Source organism: Phacochoerus africanus, chromosome 5, assembly GCF_016906955.1.
Source record: "Phacochoerus africanus isolate WHEZ1 chromosome 5, ROS_Pafr_v1, whole genome shotgun sequence".
Lineage (NCBI taxonomy): Eukaryota > Metazoa > Chordata > Mammalia > Artiodactyla > Suidae > Phacochoerus > Phacochoerus africanus.
Genome location: NC_062548.1, coordinates 38,750,270 through 38,772,048, shown reverse-complemented (window position 1 = coordinate 38,772,048; position 21,779 = coordinate 38,750,270). Strand labels below are relative to the sequence as shown.

The following is a 21,779-nucleotide window of genomic DNA, read 5'->3' as shown; positions in this document are numbered from 1 at the left end:
ACTACATGAGACAGTGAAAACCAACAAAAATAACCGAGGACAGGCTGAAGCCCAGCAGGGGTTTTCTGTGAGGAGGGGGAGGCAGTGGGCGGGAAGGGGCCAACATCTGTGCCTACAAATGTTCTGTCCCTTGGCCCGAGTGGGATCACAATCCTGGGTTCAGGTGGTACATTTGTCATCTGGGCAATTTTCTCCACGCTACTGTTCAATAACCACCACGACTGCAAAGGAAGCATTACACGAAAACCAGTCATGAAAAAGTCGTACTATTATACACAGAACTTACTATTTTTCTTTCCTTTTATACTTAGCTGGATGTCGTAATAATCTTCTCTTCTATCCGATCGGTAGTCGACCTCTTTACACTGGATATATGACTGCAGATAAGCAAAGTAAGATGGCTTAAACACCGACGGTCAAAATGATGGCGTTTTAAGAACCTTTCAAATCATTCTTTAAAACTGGTAAACACATACCACCATCTTGCCTCTGAATAATTTAGGTATGGTGCCTTCTACACACGTGCCTTTCATCTTATTTTCCACATTATCAAGCAACTGGAAGAGAAAGTTTCCGCTTTCAGAAAATGTTACACTTAACATACAGTAATTTGAAATGCAACTGGGAAATTTCAATGGTCAAAAGAAATTCTAGGCTATAAATATTAAGACCTTTAGCATGCAATTATCAAAAACATACAAAATCTTCTTCCTTGGTTGGATATTTACAAAAATATCTACATGCAACAGTTGAAATTAACCCTCTATAACAGCCTTTGGAATGAATTAGTAATCTGTAGTGCCTTTAGAAGCATTTTTTATATTCATTTTACCTCTGTGGAAAAGCATGTAAATTGAGCACTAAACTTAACTCGTATTGGTCCACACCAAGAGATTAATGAGGTTGAGCCTGTCAACAGGATTGACTGGTTTGTCCATGGATATTTAATGAACTGGATTCAATCCAGCTAGTGCTGCAAAAAAGAAAACACACCTTGCCCAGCCAATCACCTTGAATAGCCATTTCATGTTGTGTGTGTGTGTGTGTGTGTGTTTTCATCACAACTGGAAGGATGGGAATTGGCCAGTGGTCTGGGGGATGGACCACCCACACAGAGGTCTGCCTCAGTCAGAACTTCTGGGCAAAGGAGGGGGTCTGGATGCTACAGAGTACGATGAGAAGTCACCATTCCAAAGTGAAGCGGGAGAACCAGGACAGCTACTTAAGCCAATCAGCCTGTTGTTTCTTTGGGTGAGTAACTGGTAGATTATACCAACTTCACAAATCCAAAGTATACTACCTATGACTACTCCCGTCATACTCCCCTGTCAAGTAACAGCCTTTCTGGCTTTTAAACTAGATACACGCTGCCTTTTCTTTCTAGCCTACTTCCAGTCCTGAAGAAAGATGGGCACAATTTGAATTATAGTGATGTGAAGTAGGCCTGAGGTTTGACTTGGTAACAACTTCTGACCGTGCTTCAAGATATGAAATGTACGCAGTGCACAATTACAGCAGAAAACTCACCACTCGACACAGCTCCTGAACGTCATGTTGCATGAAGCTATCTAAAGTTTCCCACCTTGGAAAGACAAAACAAATTCATCTTTAAACTTCCATGAAGAGTAAATTAACAAACTGGGAATAAAAAATGAAACCATATAATCAGTCATTATGGAAAAACATTTATTTATTTATTTTGGGGGCCACACCGGTAGCATGTGGACTCCCAGGCCGGGGATGAGTATGAACCGCAGCTGCGACCTACGCTGTAGCTGAACTGATACCGCCGAGCACAGCAGCATCTCCTCCTTAAAGTCATTTTTTGAGAAGAGTATTTGGGGGGGGGGTTTAGAATTCAAACACAAATCAAATTTTATCAGGACCCTTCACAAATTTTTTGCTTTTTAGGGCCACACCTGCAACATATGAAAGTTCCCAGGCTAGGGGATGAATCAGAGCTGCGGCTGCTGGCCTACACCACAGCTCATAGCCAGGCTGGATCCTTAACCCACTGGGAGGTCAGGGATCAAACCCGAATCCTCGTGGATACTAGCTGGGTTTGTAACCTGCTGAACCACAACAGGAACTCCCATCTTTCCCGAACATCTCACTGCAAGAGGAGGAGGTCGAGTTTGCACACAAATGTACAGAAGTTTGGCAACGGTATGCATCCTGTTCTCGACAGGAAAACTTAAGTGGTGAATTCTTTCTCAAGCAAAATTCCAAAAGCTTCCATTGCCAAGGAGGTCCAAGAGTACACTGATAATTAAGTGCCCGTGCTCTGCTCTCAGCTCTCCCCGTCCACGAACTCGTCCTTCAGGCAGCAGAAGGCAAGGGTCTCCCAACACGTACCCAAAAGACTTGGTCAGCTTCTTTGTTCCTACGGGCTTATCGCTGTGCTGTAATTCGTAGAAGACTCTTTGTAATGCTAAAGGGACGCTTTTGGAAGAATCGTCGCCCTCTGTTGGCATCATGTACACAGCCTAGAAGAATTGATTCAGACATAAAAATGGAATTTTATGTGAAAGTATCATTTCCAACACCACAATGACTAAGGTTGCTGGGTAAGGCTTTTAACTATCCCCCAAAAGGGTCAGAAGGTTGTTTAAACAATCAGGAGTCTTTAGAGACAATCTGGTAGTTACAGGAAAGTCAAAATAAATAACTTAGAGCTCAGCATCCAATGAGAACCACTTCTATCTCATACTTCCTAGAGCAGTATTTTCTAAGTGAATGTGACTCGTGAACAGGAGGTGATGCAACTTAAGTGCTACTGATGTGACCCACGCTCTGCTATCCCTGTGATATAATGTTATTGGGGCGGTTACCGCTCCCTGGAATAGCGCAGAGGAAAAGCCAGTGCTGTGGTTCCCCCGCCGCATGCACCAGGAGCGTGTGCTGGCTGCACGGTTGCACTGCCCGATGACAGCCCTGCCGTACAGACAACCCTCCTCGAGATTCAAGCTCTAGTCTGATTAAAGAACACATCTATAGTAACTGAAAAACCACACTTCCCAGCTAGTAGTTTTTTTCAACAAATCAATTTGATAAACTTTTCAAATATTGCTGCTAATGACTTCTGTATTTAAAAAAAGCTCTATTGATTACTTTCAACCGAATAAAGTTTCACTAAGTGTCCACACACCGAGGAACAAAACTACACAAAGCATAAAGCAGAGCCCTCCGTGGAGATAGCCCTGTGTACTGGGAGGAGAGTCCGGCGAGGAGGGGGCTTTGCCTGCCCCTTAGTACTCGAAGAGAGAGGGGTGGGTGGAAGGTTGAGGGAGAGAAATACCATCCATTTACCTTTCGTAGTTGGTTTGTGAAAAATAAAGTCTGCAGCAGGCTGTTCATGTAACAAGTCGCTCCCTGATTCTTTAAACCGACATAGCCCGTGTGCTTCTTTGAATCCCACCTACAAGATCAGTTTGAGGTTGAGGGAAAACTGCACAGGACACCTCCTTGCTTCTGCAATGTGACTGGGGGCCGGCCTTGGGCTGCTCTGCCGCCACCTCCTTCCCACCATCCTGACACGGGAATAACTTTGTCGCCAGGCCAGCAGCTCTTATCACTCGGTCACCTGTTCTGTCCACTCGAGTACATGAACCAGTGCAAACTCACCTCGGCACAGCCTGCTGACTGCAGCACGGCTGTCAGGGACCAAGAGCAGGACTCACACATGCTTCTCGCAGAGTCCCAGTACGCTTCTGCCACACACACGTGACATCACGTGTGTAGGTAGCACAAGACAGGGACACGGGCATGCGTACTGGCAAGTTGAGACCTCTCAACTCCTACAGCTATTCTCCTAAGTCTTTATACTGTTGGTTGGTTAGGAGAGAGGTAGGTGTTCTCAGTCTGTAACCCTCACCCTCTGCAGTAACAGGAACCTAGGGAGATGCGACCGGACAGCAGAAAAGCCTCCCCAGCCCGCGCCATGTCCCTCTGTATACGACGTGAACATGTGACCAGCGTTAGGAGGTATTACTGCCTCAGGGTCAGCGGGACTCTGATCCAGGGGTTTGTCCACGGCCTTGCAAACAGGCTCAAGGTTACCAAATGGCCCTGGTTAAAATGCATGTGTATGCATGATAAAAACTGGCCTCCAAATGCAAGAATCTTAAATTACAGGTCGCTATTTCAAAAACCGTAATCAAATTCTGAATACCTTGTCACAAGTGAGACTGAACCAAGGTATGATCTAAGTGGTTAAGTCTGAAAAACCCAATCTACTTTTTTTTCAGTCAGGAGACATACCATAAGCCTAAGGGAACGTTTTAAAAATAAAGGGGAGGAGTTCCCGTCGTGGCGCAGTGGTTAACGAATCCGACTAGGAACCATGAGGTTGCGGGTTCGGTCCCTGCCCTTGCTCAGTGGGTTAAGGATCCGGCGTTGCCGTGAGCTGTGGTGTAGGTCGCAGACGCGGCTCGGATCCTGCGTTGCTGTGGCTCTGGCGTAGGCCGGTGGCTACAGCTCCGATTCAACCCCTAGCCTGGGAACCTCCATATGCCGCAGGAGCGGCCCAAGAAATAACAACAACAAGAAAAAAGACAAAAAAAAAAAATTAAAAAAAATAAAGGGGAGAAAAATCCTCCAAAAAATTTAATTAGAAATACCATGGTTTTAGCCCTGATATGCAAATTCAAGTATATATTTCCAAAAGGTTCCTCCTCTGCTACCGGCCCAATTAATACAAAAACGAATAAATTTTATTTTGAAAGTTCCCAGTGCCACATGCAGGCCACCTTCGCCAAGCGCTGGACTGAAAGACGCCCTTCTCGACGGCCCGCCGCCGCCCCCATCGAGCGCGCTCTCCGGCCGGAGGGGGGCGCCCCGCGGCGGGAGATGACGCTTCACTCCTTCCCAGACCTCCTGGTGCCTCCGCCAGGGCACCGGACACCCTGCCCAGCCCAAGCCTCCCTCCGCCCACCCCCGTTCCTCGCCCTCCAAGCCACAAGCGACCCAACACTACTCGTTCTTCAGGGCCAAAAACACTCTCTTGCGAACGGCTCTCTTGGACCCAGGGACGTACGCCCCTCCAGCTCCTCTGGCCTCGCAGCCTCTCCGCTCCTCCTGGCACACCGGTGGCACTCCCCCAGCCACCCAAGGTAACAAGAGCACCTGTGGCTGAGGTGACTTAGGTACCATAGTTAACGCCTCTGCCGGACTAAGTCTCCAAGTTCTTTGAGGACAGAAAGCCGGGGCTACCTTGCTCATCATGACCCTCCTGGAGCCCCGCAAACAGTAACTGCGCAAAAAACCTGCTGCACAAAGGCATGAACACCAAGCTGGCACACACGTCCATGTGCCAAGGGGTGAGAGCAGAGAAGCACCTCTGCTCCCTTCACTATGGCTCAGGACATTTCTTATTTGCGCCCAAGTAAAGGAAACTTACGCAACTCCATGGGGGGCATCCGCCTGTACAAAGACTTCGAAAGTAACTTTGTCATCATCTATAAATCCTTTCTCAGGATCAGTCACTTCCTATAAAAAACAATTAAGAATATCCAACATGCATAAGAATTTGAGTGTTCACTTCATCACAAAGAATTAATTACCCTACTGCCCTGTATTCAATAGATTAAAATGCTACTTGTGCTTCTAGTTTTGCAGTGTTTTGACTCCTTTTTAACAATGTTTTCTGACTAAAAACAGCCAAAGCTAGGATGCCTCCTGGAAGGACTGGGAGGGGTTGGGGGTTCATGCCACCTGGACCCGAGGTGCTGGTGTCCGCTCCTCCGGTGTCTCTGGGGAGGTTTTCCACACTAGAAGCTGTGCCTGAAACATCCTACTGGCTTCCGCCTCTGCAAACACAGCCCCAACTCACTGACCCGAGAATCCACTGGTTACAGCAAATTGCCACACACTATGCCTGCCTCAGCGTTATTTCTTTTAAAGGAATCTAGGGGAGTTCCCATCGTGGCTCAGTGGTTAGCGAATCCGACTAGGAACCATGAGGCTGTGGGTTTGATCCCTGGCATCGCTCAGTGGGTTAAGGATCCGATGTTGCTGTGAGCTGTGGTGTAGGTTGCAGACATGGCTTGGATTCCGAGTTGCTGTGGCTCTGGTGTAGGCCGGCGGCTACAGCTCCAATTAGACCCCTAGCCTGGGAACCTCCATATGCCGCAGGTGTGGCCCTAGAAAAGGAAAAAGAAAAAGAAAAAAAAAGGCAATCTAGCTGGGAGTTCCCCTCATGGCTCAGCGGTAATGAACTTAACTAGTATCTATGAGGATGTGGGTTTGATCCCTGGCCTCACTCAGTGGGTTAAGGATCTGGCATTGCCATGAGCTGTGGTGTAGGCCGGCAGCTGCAGCTCTGTCGACCCCAGCCTGGGAACCTCCACATGTCACAAATGTGGCCCTAGAGAGCAAAAACCAGGCAATCTGGTCTATTGGGAAAGCTATAAAATACCTTACAAGTTAGAACAAAAACAGAGTCCTGCTGGCTGCTAAACATCTGAGCTAGGAAACCAAAGAAAACACATTTTCACAGTTACCCACCCAACTTACAGAGCAAAACTGTGATTCTAAAATGAATAGATGGACTTCAAGAATAAAAAAATCGGGGGACAAGGGAACATGCTCTGCTTATTCAGTCTGAAGACACTGCTACTCACACTCCAGGCCATGAAATTGGAGAAGCCCCAGTCGTTCTCTTTATGGAAGAACAAGTGGCTGATGCGGCGGCTGAAGGACTTCTCGTCATCCCTGTAGTTGATGATCTTCAGCACGGCCTGTGCATGACAGGACCACGACCTGTTCAGGGACAACCGGCTAAGCCTCAGGAACACATCAGCCTGACGCTGGCACATCTTTCAAAACACAGCACAAGAAACCCCATTTTTCCCGAGGGAATAATGGAGAAAGAGGTGAAGGGGGCCTGGGGCACCCTTGTGCAGTCAGTAGGGATCTGTGGCCACGCCCACAGCATGGGGAAGTTCCCCCGGCCAGGGATCGAACCCGAGCCACAGCCCTGACCAGAGCCACGGCAGTGACAATACCAGATTCTTAATCCACTAGGCCACCAGGGAACCTCAGCAGTGATTTTTAACTCATGGTTTCACGTCTCTTTGATTTCTAAGAGGTTTCAATTCAAGATTTTTACTGCTATCTATAAAATACACACATCTGAACTTTAGCTTCCTGGTCAGATAACAAGTTCTAGTATCTAACACGGTTATGACTTGAAAAGAATGACGATAAAGCTATTATTTTTTAAAAAAGATGAAAAGACCTAAAGCTCTACATTCTACTAATAAAGGTGTCACTTTGAAATGTCACTCCTGTCCCCTGAAGCTTGGAGGCTCCTGGGGAACTCTGAGCAGGACCACCACCAGCAGAGGAGTGATAGCAGATACGGTCACTTGGGACAGACCACAAAAGGGCGCAATGTTTAAAATGTTACACAACCGCGTTCGGTGGCGCTCTCTAAAGGAACGCTTTTGACTGAACTCGGAAATGACTTCAGAGTCATCGGAACGAGTGCAAGGGCTTGTGCTGGATGTGGATGGCTTGCTATTTTCCCAAACGACCGTTCAGGCTAAAGTCGTGTGCCACACTAAACCAAATCCAGGCCACGTACGCCTCAGACCAGATGAGAACGGAGCTCTGTACCGTAAAACTGGCCTGGCACTTCCTGACAGTCAAGTAAAGAGGAAAATGAAATGAGCTGTGTTCCCTGGAGCTTCTGGCAGACGGACGGGGTCCAAGGAAGCAGCTTCCTCATGGATTTGTCGATGTGTAATGAGAAAAGGGGGCAGAGTGATCCGGGACCCCTTCAAAGGAGCTCTGTCAATTGTGCTTCTGATAATTGTGCTCAACAGTGACAGCCTGGTTTTTAATGAAGGGCAAGAGTCAAACTCTAGGGATCGAATCAACATGTACGAAACATGAAGGCTCTAATCCCTGGTTTCATCTGAACAGAGGGACCACCAAGACTCAATTTTAAGACATTTTATAGTGTAACTCATTTTTAGAAATGACACAAAAACTTCTTTCTAAAATTAACGCCAGAGAGGCCCAAGCAGTAAAACCCTCACAGAATATTTTAATTTGAACTTTCTGTTTAACCAAGAGGAACTGGCTAGCATACAATGAGGAGGGCCTGACAGACGAATTCTTCTTAATTACATACAATTTTGCCCTCTGGCCGTTACTGGTAATCCAGCAGTCAGCTAGTCCAAACACTCTGATTCCATGTTCCATGGGCAGGTAGATTCTATGCAAGGTTTAGTTTTTTATTTGCAAGAAAAATATACACCTGTTGAAGTCTGGCTATAATACCTACCGGTAGGTTTTAAAGAGAGAAATTTATTTAATTTAAAACCAAATGGCTATGTAGAGGCAGCAAGGAAATTCAAAAAGACATCCAAAATTCAAAGGGAGGTCAGGTTTGTCTTCCAATAACGTATAATAACTATTTGTGGGTGTGTAATTGCATCATTGAAACTGTCTTACGTGGAATCAGATTCAGCATTGCACTGGAGAAAGAATCCTACGCTTTTTTGGTGTGGTCTGTCTGGATAAAAGCGTGGCATCACCATAATCTTCCATGGCAGATTTCGCACAAAACACGGAGGGCTAAGGACCGACTCACTCAGTCTGCTGAAGCGCTCGACAGTGAACTGAAAGGTCGCCTCGGAGCGCCAACTCGTGTCTGCAAGAAAACGCGTTGTCAGTCACAAAGGCAGAGCATCACCGGCCGACAGTGAAAGCAGCAACACCGGGATAAACGTCCTATACAACCGCAACGCGAGGGCGGAAGCCTGGCTCTCAGGGAAAAGGACAGCAGCATTTCCAGTTTCCTAACGATCCAAACAGTGGGAGGACTTAGAGTTTGTGTGACTGCAATCCACTACTCAGCGCTAACATCCCACACCTGCCTCCCCCCAGAGTTCCGAAGAGGAACCCCTCCTCTCCTGCCTTAGTTCCCCAGTAGCCCGCAGCAGGTGGAGGAGAGACGGGAGACAGGAGGCAAACTGTTCCCATCCTATCTGTTCAAGGACACGATTTGAGGAAAAGAAAAGGGATTGGGACTCGTGGGCTGAGTGTGGAGCAGAGCCAGGGAGGGGACACTGAATCTGCAGGCACAAGGAACTCCCAAGGGCTGGGGACAGCCATTCCCGGGAAGTGCAGCACCACTCACAGACACGATTCCTAATAAAGTAGCTAAAAATAAATGTTAACTTCATTAGTTCACCATTTTGGTGAAATACCAGGCTAGATTTTCTAAAGGAGAAACTGGTTTTCCTTTTGACATGAACAGAACTGAACTGTTACGTCTACTCAGCAGGACCTAAGGCTAATTTAAGAAATCAAGGTTTTCTTCAATAAAAAGCAAAGCATTGATAAGAATTCAACTACAAGTCACACTCAAAAGTCCACCTTTTTCTGCTGGTGACTGTTCATCTGAAGTGACCTGGGCCATGGACTAGCTCTGACAAACCCTGCAGTGTGCACACTTTCCCAACTCCCCCTGTGAGGGAGCGGCTCTCCCAAGGCCGCCCCTCCAACCTGTTAGCAGCCGGCACTGAACCTGCCACAGGAAGGTCAGATTGCTACGGAGTTGCTAAGTGCCTTCTCTTTCTGTGCCTATCTCGTTACAGAGGGACGGTTCACAGGTGTAGGGGCCAAGGGCCACACATGGTCTCCGGGCCACACATGGTCTCCAGAACAACAGGAAGGCCTTTTCTGGCCCAGAAGCAGGTGCTGCTCTGACATTCTAGACTCCAGGGCTGAGGAAGCAGGCGGGCGCTCACAGTTCGGAGGAACAGGCTGAGAGCACACCCTGCCCTCCACTCCTTGTCTCCACGCTTCACTCAGGCCACTGGGGTGCAGACTTCTCCGCACACAGAAGCTGCCTCTGCTGTGACTCAATTTGTTCTTAAGAAAACATGTCCATCATTCCTCATGAGAGGGCAGTATTCTTTACCAAAGACTAAAGCCCTTGAAAAGGATGCCTAACAGCGCTGTTACCTTCTTTTAAAGGTTCTTGGTCCCCAGCTTTTTCACTGCCTGTAACATGGCCCAGTGGTTCGCAGGGGACCTCAAAGGGAGAGCAGCTGCCCAGGTGCCTTGTGCATCTGAGCCTCAAGGAGCAAGTATTATCCTGATCCCTTCCAGCTGAAAGTCCAAGGACAAGGCAAGAAAACTGTTCAAGAGAATGAGGTCCAGAAGGGCTGAGGAAATTGGGCCACGCTTTTGGAGCCACACACTCACATGTGAGCAGTGTCTAAACCCTGCAAGGCAGGCACGTGAGGTGTTCCTGCCCCCTTTACAGATGAGGAAACTGAGGCTTGCTGAGGTTCAGTGGCTTATCTCATCTGCTATGTCTTACAACAAAGTGAGCATGGGGTCTCAGCACCCAAGCTCTGTGGACACCGAGCACCGTGGCTCTGCCTCTGGTTTGTAAAATGCCACCCTAAAGTCTAGGTGGCCAAATGCAGACACCAATAAAACCAGCCTGCTGTACAGTGACCAGAGGGTTAAAAGCAGCCAAATGATGTCACCACAGGACACACTCCTCAAACCCAAAGACATCAGGTCGCAAGGCCCCACCTTTCTAACCTACCTACCTGATTTTCAGTTACCGTTCAGGTGGGATTGTAGAGTTTTCTACTGATAAGGAAACTGATTCTCAATTACATCCCTTTTTGCTCTTCCGACCCACAGTGCAGTCCAATTCCTCAATTAATCTTAGATAAGAACTAGGACCAGACAAATTCAGTGTGGCTTGCCTCCAGGAGAGGGCAAGCCCTTGGAGATGCCCCCCGGCCCCTCGGCTCCAACTCCTCCTATTGCAGGGTGGTGAGGGCAGCTGCCCTCCCGTCTTCGCGCTGAGTAACTGAAAACCTACATTCAACACCAAAAGGTCAAGACAGGAGGGTCTACCAAAGAGAAGCAGACGTGAAACCCACCTCTGGCCGATAGGGCTGGTCTGATCACCCTCCCCTGAAGAACTACATGAGAAAATCGGTGAAGGGTACTAGAGATCCCACCTACGACCTGTGCAACTTCCCCTGTATCTATAATTGCTTCAAAACCAAACAATTCTGTTGTCTGTGAAAGATACTTCACATCCTACAGAATTACTATTTCATCCAGAGGCTCTAACCTGCCTGAGCACCACAGAGCCTTTACTCAACTGCTCTATGCATCTACCTTTTTAGGTTTTTGGCTGCACACACGGCATATGCAAGTTCCCAAGCTAGGAACTGAACCCGCACCACAGCAGTGACCCAGGCCACAGCAGTGACAATGCCCGATCCTTAACTTGCTGAGTCACTGGGGAACTCCTCCATACACCTCTCTTTTTTTAAGGGCCACACTTGTGGCATGTGAAGTTCCCAGGGTAAGGGTCGAATCAGAGCTACGGCTGCTGGCCTACACCACAGCAACTTGGGATTCTGAACCGCACCTGCAACCTACAACACAGCTCACGGCAATGCCAGATCCTCGACCCACTGAGCGAGGCTAGGGATTGAACCCACATCCTCATGGATACTAGTCGGACTCTTAACCCGCTGAGCCACAATGGGAATTCCTCCATGCATTCCTTTATTATAAATGACAGGATGCTCTTGTGCCACCTGCTGTCCTCACATCCAGTCAGAAAGCCTGATAACCCACTATCTTTAAGTTTTTTACTCAGAAAGGCGGGCCTGAGGTTTCCCTAAATGGTGCTCTAGTACTAACTACATCAAACCGCAATTATTCATGCTCATACCGGCCTCTGCAAATCCTAGTTAATCCCCAGAAATTACTTTTGTTTCATGGGTACCAACAATCTAGATCTGGATCCATCAAGATCCGCAGAGGATGCATCTGCCCTCCAACTGCCCATGGGTCACCTAGGGAAAAGTGGAATAAACTAAATTCAGAGTCAACAGGTTCAACTAGCAAACGATTTGGAGACTTGCTCATAACTCTGTGTTACAGGATTTTTAAATGCTCTCTACCTCAAAACTATTTTTCCTGTGTTGTTGGCCACTTAACTGCTGTATAAGAAACGCCTGTTACTAAGAAGGCCTCTCTGAAGAGACTGATGGTTCGAATTCAGCTCTTCCCATATTGTATGCCCTGTCCTCAAAAGGAGATCCAGGAAAAAGGGGGGCTCTAAGGCTGCCCCAGAGCCCTGGGCAATCACTAACTCCGTCAAGTCTTCTGGAGGGACATGTCGGGAGACTGACGGCTGGCAAAGCACTGTGTCTAGGCCAGCGCTGCTCTAACTTCTTCGGTGTCAGAACACTGTCCACGAGGCACGTTATCTCGCCATTCAGTGTTTCAAAATATGTGTCACCGCTGGTGCAAACGAAGGCTTCTGCCCCTAGAACCAGAACCATCTCCCTCCCGCCCCCTCAGCCACCAGAGACTCCATCTGTTCACGCTCCTGCCCGGGGCCTTTCTTCCAAAGGGCTGACTGAAGAGCACTTCCCTTCACTTTCTCCTCTACGGGTAACTCGTCATAGGAGCAATTCCACCTCCAGGTTCGACAGCACCGTTATTTACTATTAATAACTTGGCAAAATTTGCCTCAAAAGGCAAGTGATCTCCTCACACTAATTCCCAAATGGAGATGACTGGCCCCATCTAGACACACTTTTGGATGTCCCGACTGGGGAGTGGGGTCACACTGACGCCCTCTAAGGCACAGGACCATCCCTTCCCAAAGAAAAAAGATGCACCCAGAAGGCCATCAGAGGCGGAGAAACCCTGCCCTTCCATCCACATCTGTGCCTCGTCCCGACCCGCCGGAAAAAGACCTGGGCGAGGCGGAGCGAGACACTCCTCTGTGGACCCCAGACCGGGAGGGCTCCGGCGGGGTGGGCCGCGCGCTGCTCAGGAGGACCAGCGGCACCCCTCGCTCTGGCCGGGCGCGGCAGGCCCGGTCCTGCCTTCCCAACTGCACTCTCAGAACCACTTTCGGCATCTCCAGGGTCTGAAAGAAAACCAAGATCCCAGCGACCGAGAGACCACGCCCACACCATCGCCCTCATCTGCAGCCGCGAGGGCGCTCCACAGGTAACAAAGCAGCGGGTTCGGACCACGCCTCTTTACCTTCCTCAGATATTGCCTCAGCCAGCTGCCAGGGGTAAACCGCACTGTGAGAGAACTCTCAACTACGGCTGCAGTTTCTCATGGAGGCTGAACTTTTGGCAGGAGGTCTGAACAGCAGTCCTTCTGGTGGTGCAGCCCGTGACTGATGGTTTCTTTCAACTGCCCCGTTACACCCCTGGGAAGGACACAACCCTCATGAGGATTGATGGACATGCTTTTGACAGAACATGGTTTCATATTACACTGCATGATTCCAGGGGCTGCATAAAGTGGTTTCTGGCTGCTACCTTCTCACGATTTTGACCCGGCAAATGCACAGGCCACGCAGTCTAAGTCAGAATGAAGAAACTGCCTCAAAAGAAAGTGGTCTCCTAGACACAATGTCCATGCATGTACAGATGCATACACTTTCCGCGGAGAAGCTAAAGACCGAGAGTCAGTCTGGGGGATGAAGCCCAAAGCTCGATTCTGGTTTCGTACCTAACCGGAACGGGGAGGGGTGACCAGCTACAGACAACGGACATACTTGCTACAGTAAGAATGCAATGGAAAGCCACGTTCCAGTGTCTAGAAGTATGGTGCTGCAGACGAAGAGGAAAGGAGAGTAAGATACACTTGCTGTTCTCAATACTAGCAGTGGCTAGAAAACTGCAGGCCTGAGCAAATACCCATCTGTTACCAACTTCTGTATTGAACCCTTCCTACCTAGCCTGGGGAGAATCGACTCACCTTGAAATGTGTAGGCAGATCTTGAAATTCAAAACCAAAGCAGGCTCCTAAATCTTCCTCCCATACAACCTCCTAGCTACTCTTAAGAAACTCACAAGTACTTGAAGAAATGTGTTTCCGACATAGTTTTCTGCCCAATGCAAGTAAACAAACCACAGGTACTTACCATCCTCCATATCTTCCTCTGTGTTGTTGTGTCCATCACTCATGGCTACATTCCCGTTGATAACAGGGTTTTGAGTAATTCTTGGTGGGTCATCTGTATCTCCAGCTTTAAAGAAAATAAACAAATATATTTGTACTTGATGATTTCTAGTCACTAAGTTTCAAAATAACTGCATTCTAACCCAAAAGGTATTTACTGTTGTGCTCACTAAATACAAACTTTTGTTGCTTTCAAAATGTTGAATGGGACTTCAACACTCACTGTGCCACACAACAGTCTGCTCCATTTGCAATGGTATCTCTTTTGAATTGGGTTTCTTACTCATTAAAACTCAAGGAAATATTGTTTAGGGTTCACTAAACATATACAAAAGAGTGGACATTACAACCTTTTACCACGGATTCACACACCTTAAGCAGCACTCAAGTCTCTAAGTGTTATGCGACAATTACTGTGTACGTATGAATACAGTAAAAAACTAAGAATAGCATTTTCGGGGGTATAGGGAATGTGGAAAGGGGGTCCCTGAGAGGACTGGCATAGACCAAAACCCTAGAAAGAAAGGATCCACAAACTGGTAACATGGTTGTTCTGTCATTCTTAATCTAGGTTGAACAACCTGTGCACAGAAGTGGGGAATCAAAACTTTTAACCAATGCCTGGCAAGTGTAAGGCTGAAACCCCCACTATAACATTTTCATCCCTCTTCATTAAAAGCAAATCTTCAACAGACTTACACCCATGGTTTAAAAGAAAAATGTAAAAAACAAACAAAAACTCTGCCAGGACTTAGTATTTCAATAGCCTCTACTGGCCAAAAGGGCCATATTTCACATTTAAAGCCTATCCTTCCCACAGGTCAGCACAGCTCGCTGCAACTAATGCTGTTCCTTGTCTGCCTGCATCGTTAGCTTCCTGGCAAATCAGATTCTCCAGTGGAAATTAGAGAGTCTCACAGGGGGAGTTCCCTGGTGGCTCAGTGGGTTAAGAGTCCTGCACTGTCACTGCTGTCGCACAGGTTTGTTCCCTGGCCTGGGAACCTCCACGTGATGTGGACACGCCCCCACACACCCCCGATGTCCGACAGGGAACTATATTCAATATCCTGTGATAAACCGTATTGGAAAAGAGTATGAAAAAGAATACGTATATATGTAATTGAACCACACTGCAGTACAGCAGACATTAACACATTATAAACTACCAATAAAAAATTTTAATAAAGAAATTCAAAGCGTCTCAGCTGCAAAAAGGAGATGTACTTTTTTAAACTGCCGTGTAGATGTGTCCTTGAACTCTAACATTTCAGAGCCTTTACATCATCTGGACCAGCCGAAGGTCTCATTCAGCACCATGGACAGCACCATGCCCCTGCCCCTCCAGGCAAGTTCCAAACCCCAATTGCCAGGTTACAGTTCTCAAACAACTTCTGAATATAAACTGTCCCTTTTTCCTTCTTAAGCATCTCAGAATACACCTTAAAAAATCCCAGGAAGCCAAGAAACAGGTATTACTACCTAAATTTAGACCACTGCCCATCTTGATACTCTTTGTTTTATTACACATATACACTTACTGTGTTTAAAAGTTGTTTATGAAAACGAAATTTTTAAACTGATCCCTTAACCATGACACCCTGACAGAAAACCTGGAGGAGGGAAGTGGAGAAAGGAGAAATTCTTTTTCCTGTTGTTTAATGGATAGTCTTTAAGCTCTAAAACTTACCTGCAAGCAAAATGAACATCAGGTACTTTGAAATTTCTATATTTATCCTAAGTCACCCACCTCAAACATCATAAAAAATATTTTATAAGGAAACACTCTATCAAAGCCTATGAAATAAACAGCACATTCCACCAATGGAATATTACGCAGTTTTTTTTTTTTAAGGTTCTCAAGATATACCTGCATGAAAAGTTCTGAGATATATATATATGGTGTAAAAAATTAAGATACCAAGCAATACATATCATCATATGCAACCTTTACTATAAAAGTGTTGGAATAAGAGTAAATTCTTATTTCCCTTTACACAAATGAACACTGGGAGAACACAAGCTACTAAGAGGTTCTGCAGAAGCAGTAATATGGCGACTCTTCACCCAAGACACAAAACCATCACGTGAATGCATCATAAATCTTGAAATTTGCTTGATGTATGCCTGGCACTTGTAATTTGTTTATTAGTTCCTCGGTTCAAATCCAACCTAGGCCAGGAGCTTTAAAACATGTTTATAACGCAAAACTGACAAACGTTTCTCTAAGTTGGAGCCTTAAAGGCGAGGTGGATAGAGTTCTCCAGTTGAACCAGGTGCACCATCCTTTGCACCTTCCTGCCGGGCTGACCAGTTTGCTCTTTCTACCCTTCATAGGCACTGAGATGGTGGGACAGGCTGGTGGCTGTGAAACTGCAAAAAGCCCCTGTTGTCCCATCACATACATGAGGAACCTGTCCAGCAACAGGCCCTGCGAAGCTCCCAACCGTCTGGGATCTTTTGTAGACGATGTTGGCAACTCAAGTCTAGCTCCTAAGGGACTGAATATCCAGTTAAAAAAGGCTCCTCAAAAATGAGCTCGTTCGACCAGAGGATTAAAATTGTAATTAAGACACAGTAAATCCCTGGACCAGAATTAAATGGTGAAAGCGCCGGATACCACCGTCTGTTACCAGGCTTCCAGAAATATCCTCAACGACAACCCTGTCTTTGTTGTCAAGGAAGCAGCAGATTGACATGTACACGTACTCATCTCTACATAAAGTGATCCTGTTCCTGAATTTTACAACCTGCCCAGTTGGAATTTTCCCAGATGTGTTAACTCTTATTTGGCCAAATATGAACTACAATATTAACTTTCTTTCTTTCTTTCTTTTTTTTTTTTTTTAGCACCACACTTGCAGCATATGAAGTTCTCCGGCTGGGGTCAAATGAGAGCTGCAGCTGCTGGCCTACCCACAGCCACAGCAACGTGGGATCCGAGCTGCATCCGCAACCTACAGTAGAGCTCATGGCAACGCCGGATCCTTAACTGAGGCCAGGGATTGAACCCACATCCTCATGGATACAGTCGGGCTCACTACTGCTGAGCCACAACGGTAACTTCTACAATATTAATTTTTTGACACAAGGCTTGCAAATAATAAGACTGGGGAATGACAGCATGCAATGCCTCAAATAAACAGGACAAAAAGTTCCTGCTATATTAAATGTCGGCAGGGGAACGCAATCGTCATTCCAAAATATATACCTGACACCCAGAAATAGAACAGATCCATTACTCATGATTGGTAAGCCTCTTTTTTTTTTTTTTTGTCTTTTTGCCATTTCTTGGGCTGCTCCCGCGGCATATGGAAGTTCCCAGGCTAGGGGTCTAATTAGAGCTGTAGTCTGCAACCTACACCACAGCCACAGCAATGCGGGATCCTTAACCCACTGAGCAAGGCCAGGGATCGAACCCGCACTCTCATGGTTCCTAGTCGGATTCATTAACCACTGGGCCACGATGACAGGAACTCCTGGTAAGCCTTTTGACAACAACCTTGTGTTAAGTATCAAAGGCTTCATTTTAATATAACATACATAAGGTACAAGATACCTTTTTTTAAAGAGTGACTTTAGAAAGACAAAAGGCTCCCTTGTTTAATTACAAAGCCCGTATTTCCTTCTCTTTTACTGAGGATGCCTGTGCTTATATCCAGCTTTTCTTCCCACCGACTTCCATTTGTGATGTCACAACCTAGAACTACTGACCCAAAGAACACTGGCCAATTGCTATGGAAATGATGTGGTGCTGATTCAGCACCTGAATCTCACTCCTGGATGGGGCGGGATGGACGGACTGATGGACAAGAAAAAAACCCAGAAAATTCCAATTTGCTGACCTTGACTTTTCTGTCACTTCACAAAGCTTTTTCAAACCTCTGCCAAAAAGGCATCAAACAACCACAATAAAACCGCAAGGCCTCTTCCAACTAAGAGTCCGCATGCTGCCACCAAGAGGTGCCCAACTAGCGAAACAACCCAGGGAGCAAAACCATGACTGAGTTACAAGGGCAGAATCCATGGAGCAGCACCAAGTCCACGGGCCAACTATTCGTCCGCGAAGTGGTCAAGCAGAACCTTACTTACAGCAGTCTTAATCCCAACTCTACCAGCTCACCCTGAATTCCAAGTCAACACCCTCCACACCCGGCTTCTGTCTAGTCCTCCTCCTCTCCTCTCTCCTGGCACTGAACCCAATTTAAAGAATATTGCATAAAATAGACAGTATCAAGGTGAATTAGAACACTGGTATCTTTCTGAATGCTCTTTTTTTTTTTGGTCTTTTTGCCTTTTCTAGGGCTGCTTCCCATGGCATATGGAGGTTCCCAGGCTAGGGGTCCAATTGGAGCTGTAGCCACCGGCCTACGCCAGAGCCACAGCAACGTGTCTGTGACCTACACCACAGCTCACGGCAACGCCGGATCCTTAACCCACTGAACAGGGCCAGGGATCGAACCCGTAACCTCATGGTTCCTCGTCGGATTCGTTAACCACTGTGCCACGACGGGAACTCCCAATATTAATTTCTTAACTGCCAGCCCGAATATGCTGCAGAAGGGCAGTCTAGAAATGGTGGTACTGGTGCTGAAAACCTATGGGCAGCCTGTGGACCCCACTCCAAGCCCCCGAGTCACCTTCTCGTCCAAGCCCGTGGGTGCCCGCCATGCCTGCATGGCTCTGCAGCAGCATCTGCTGGGGCTGGGGGAGGGGAGGTTCTCTCCGCCACATCAGCATGACTGCATAGAACCTCCAGGAGTGCTCCCTCAGCGTTCCTTTTTTTTTTAAAGCTCCCCCACAAAATTAGGGCCAGAAACATATTCAAGCCACCTCATCAATTTATATGATCACCCTCAAAAGGCAAAGCGGTTCAGAAACAGAGACGGTTAGTGGGAAACCTAAGACTGGAGTTCCTTAGCTGATATATGCTGCTAGGGGAGAAAACCAGGTGAGGGGGCCGCTACTAACTGTGACTTTCCTGTCAATCTAAAATTAATCCAAAATTTAAAGTTTTTTTTTTCCCTTTGTCTTTTTGCCATTTCTTGGGCCGCTCCAGAGGCATATGGAGGTTCCCAGGCTAGGGGTCGAATTGGAGCTGTAGCCACCGGCCTACGCCAGAGCCACAGCAACACTGGATCCGAGCTGCGTCTGCAACCTACACCACAGCTCACGGCAACGCCGGATCCTTAACCCCCTGAGCAAGGGCAGGGACCGAACCCGCAACCTCATGGTTCCTAATCAGATTCGTTAACCACGGCGCCACGACGGGAACTCCTAAAGTTTGTTTTTAAAAAGACAACACATAGGGGTCCCCATTGTGGTGCAGTGGAAACGAATCGGACTACTATCAATGAAGACGCAGGTTCGATCCCTGGCCTCGCTCAGTGGGTTGGGGACCTGGCGTTTCCATGAGCTGTGGTATAGGTTGCAGATGCAGCTCTGATCTGGCGTGGCTGTGGTGTAGGCCAACAGCTACAGCTCCTACTTGACACCTAACCTGGGAACTTCCATATGCTGCAGGTGCGGCTGTAAAAAGCAATAAAAACACATAAATAAGAAACCGTCAAGCCTAAGAGGCAGGAATGTAGCTAACATTAAACTTATATATGAAGATTTTCAGCACGAGGCATCCACACCAGCATGCCTGAAATTCTCATCTAATTATACAGAAAGGCAGCTTGAGGGCCGAGACATGAAAGCCTCCCACAAGACACCGGGGCAGGTACACAGAGCAGAGCTCCTCCGGAGGGGCTGACCTGGGAAGGAGCTGGTGTCTGTGTCGGGGCAGGAGCAGCAGAGGAAACATGGGATGTGTGAGAGGACCCACAGTCAGCTCCAAGGATTTCAGTGCTCCCAGTACTGGCCCCTACTGCGTTAGTGCCGGCCGGCACTGCCGAAACCGCAGCCGGGGACCAGGCAGAGCGGTGTGTCTTCCCGTTTACAGAGGGACCCGGGGTCCCTGCTGGACGGTGAGGGGTGTTGCCACAGGAGGAACCCAGGCTGCTCTCCCCACTTTTCCTCCCTGAGACAGGATCAGTCTCAAGGAGGAAGGCTCCCCTCAGATAAAGGACAGGCTAGACAGAGTTCCTGAATGAATGCAGGGCACTAGTGAGGAATACACAAGTCCTGAGCAAAGGGGCACAAAGCTCTGAAAAGTTCTTTAGCCACAAATACCTCACAAACGCCTCCTCTCACCATTTTGCAGAATTATAGCGCAGAAATATCACGACCAGGAAAGACTTGATACACTGTACTGATTCCCACTCCCAGTTACTACATGCATTTTACAACATGTGCAGGCAGGACTCTGTTCCCCACAGCAAAGATACTGACCGGTCCAGCGCAACGACGCTCAGGTGGCCCTTTTACAGCCACGCCCACCTCCCTTCCGTGCCCCTCCACAGCCCCTGGTGGTGACCAATTTTCTCCCTATCCATAATCAGCCATTTCTAGAACTTTATACAGGGAGTTCCCTGGTGGTCTAGTAGTTAAGGCACTTTCACCCAAGGCCCAGGTTCCATCCCTGGTTTGGGAACTGAGACCCTATGTCAAGTTGCTGCATTGCCACAGCTGAGGGGGGGGGGGGGGAAGAGAGAGAGAGAAAGACAATGTTATACAGAAGGATATACAGTGTGTGACCTTCTGGAGCACCAACTGACACTCATCACACTCCCTGCTGAGCAGGGTTCCGGGCCCAGGACAGACCACCATCTGACCACTCACCCGCTAACATCCGAGCTGCTTCCAGCTTGGGAGTATGATGAACCAAGAGGCCATCATCATTTTTGTCTAAGTCCTAATCAAAGAGGCAGGTACTGTTACGTGGGGATTTTACAGAATGAAATGCTCACAGAAGCAAGGCAAGGGGTACAGCAATGACCTTCTTGCCCCCCAAGTGGGAGGAAAGCATTCTCGATGTTCATGGATATACGCCCGTCCACAAGCTGCATGCACCTATCTTCAAGAACAAGAAGTGATCCACTACCTGTAACGCATGGATGAAATACAGCTATCCCCATTTGGCACACTCATTTGATTTTGAATAGCCTCCTAACACCACATCATGACCTACTCAGCCATCCTGGACACACGACTCTCTAGCCACACACACCAACACTCTGTTTTGGCCACCTGAGCGATACTTCAGCAAATAACCGTACTATGATTTTGTCCTGCAGCACAGGGTATAACTAGATCTTTCTCAACCACACTGAGCCCCCCACCCACCCACGTAGTACTCTTTCCCAAGGGCAAAGATCAACAATGCTTCTGAAAGCCAGAACAAGACCAAGGGGCTCTGAACAGCCTCCTGCACCAAGTTCTCCTGACATTCAGGGGAGGAGAACTCTTCTAGCTCCATCGCTTTTATTTTCAAGAATTCAGATATGATCAATTTCCCAATGCTCTGGTCCATGAAAAAACTAGCAGAGACAGCTGAGCACCCACCGCTCTCAGAGAGGGAAGACAGAAGACCTACCGAGGTAGCTGAGAAGCTGAGCTGGTGGAAGGGGGATAAGCAGCAGCAGCCTGGGGCAGGGGATGGAGTGGTGGGGGGCTGGGAAGGCTTCCACAAAAGCAAGGACCGGCAGGCTGTGAGCTGTTATGCTCCCCCCAAAACCGGAACCTCCTACAAGTCGCGAAAAAGCTCTGGACACCCCTAGAAAACCCACAACTCTGTAGGAGCACTCAGGGCCATGGTGTCACCCCCTGGGGGATTCTCAGACAAGACCGAGGGCTATATGCAGTCCCTGGCAGAGGCAGAATCTGCAGGTAACCAAGGGTAAGTC

The 21,779-nt window shown here is 47.7% G+C and overlaps 1 protein-coding gene across 2 annotated transcripts in view; it reads right to left on the bottom strand.

Annotated features, from left to right (window-relative positions):
• Positions 1-21,779, bottom strand: part of USP7 (ubiquitin specific peptidase 7) — a 56,422-nt gene that overhangs the window by 16,334 nt on the left and 18,309 nt on the right. Inside the window, exons 1-10 of one of the 2 annotated variants that reach the window (XM_047780529.1) lie at positions 13,955-14,059; positions 13,060-13,234; positions 8,461-8,659; positions 6,621-6,759; positions 5,399-5,487; positions 3,310-3,418; positions 2,356-2,486; positions 1,528-1,582; positions 477-557; positions 287-377 (exon numbers count right to left, since the gene is read on the bottom strand). In XM_047780529.1, the coding sequence (XP_047636485.1) occupies positions 287-377; positions 477-557; positions 1,528-1,582; positions 2,356-2,486; positions 3,310-3,418; positions 5,399-5,487; positions 6,621-6,759; positions 8,461-8,546 (781 nt within the window). In that variant the 5' untranslated portion in view covers positions 8,547-8,659; positions 13,060-13,234; positions 13,955-14,059. Of the gene's footprint in view, positions 1-286; positions 378-476; positions 558-1,527; positions 1,583-2,355; positions 2,487-3,309; positions 3,419-5,398; positions 5,488-6,620; positions 6,760-8,460; positions 8,660-13,059; positions 13,235-13,954; positions 14,060-21,779 lie in introns of those variants that run through there. The other variant, XM_047780528.1, reaches the window with a different exon arrangement.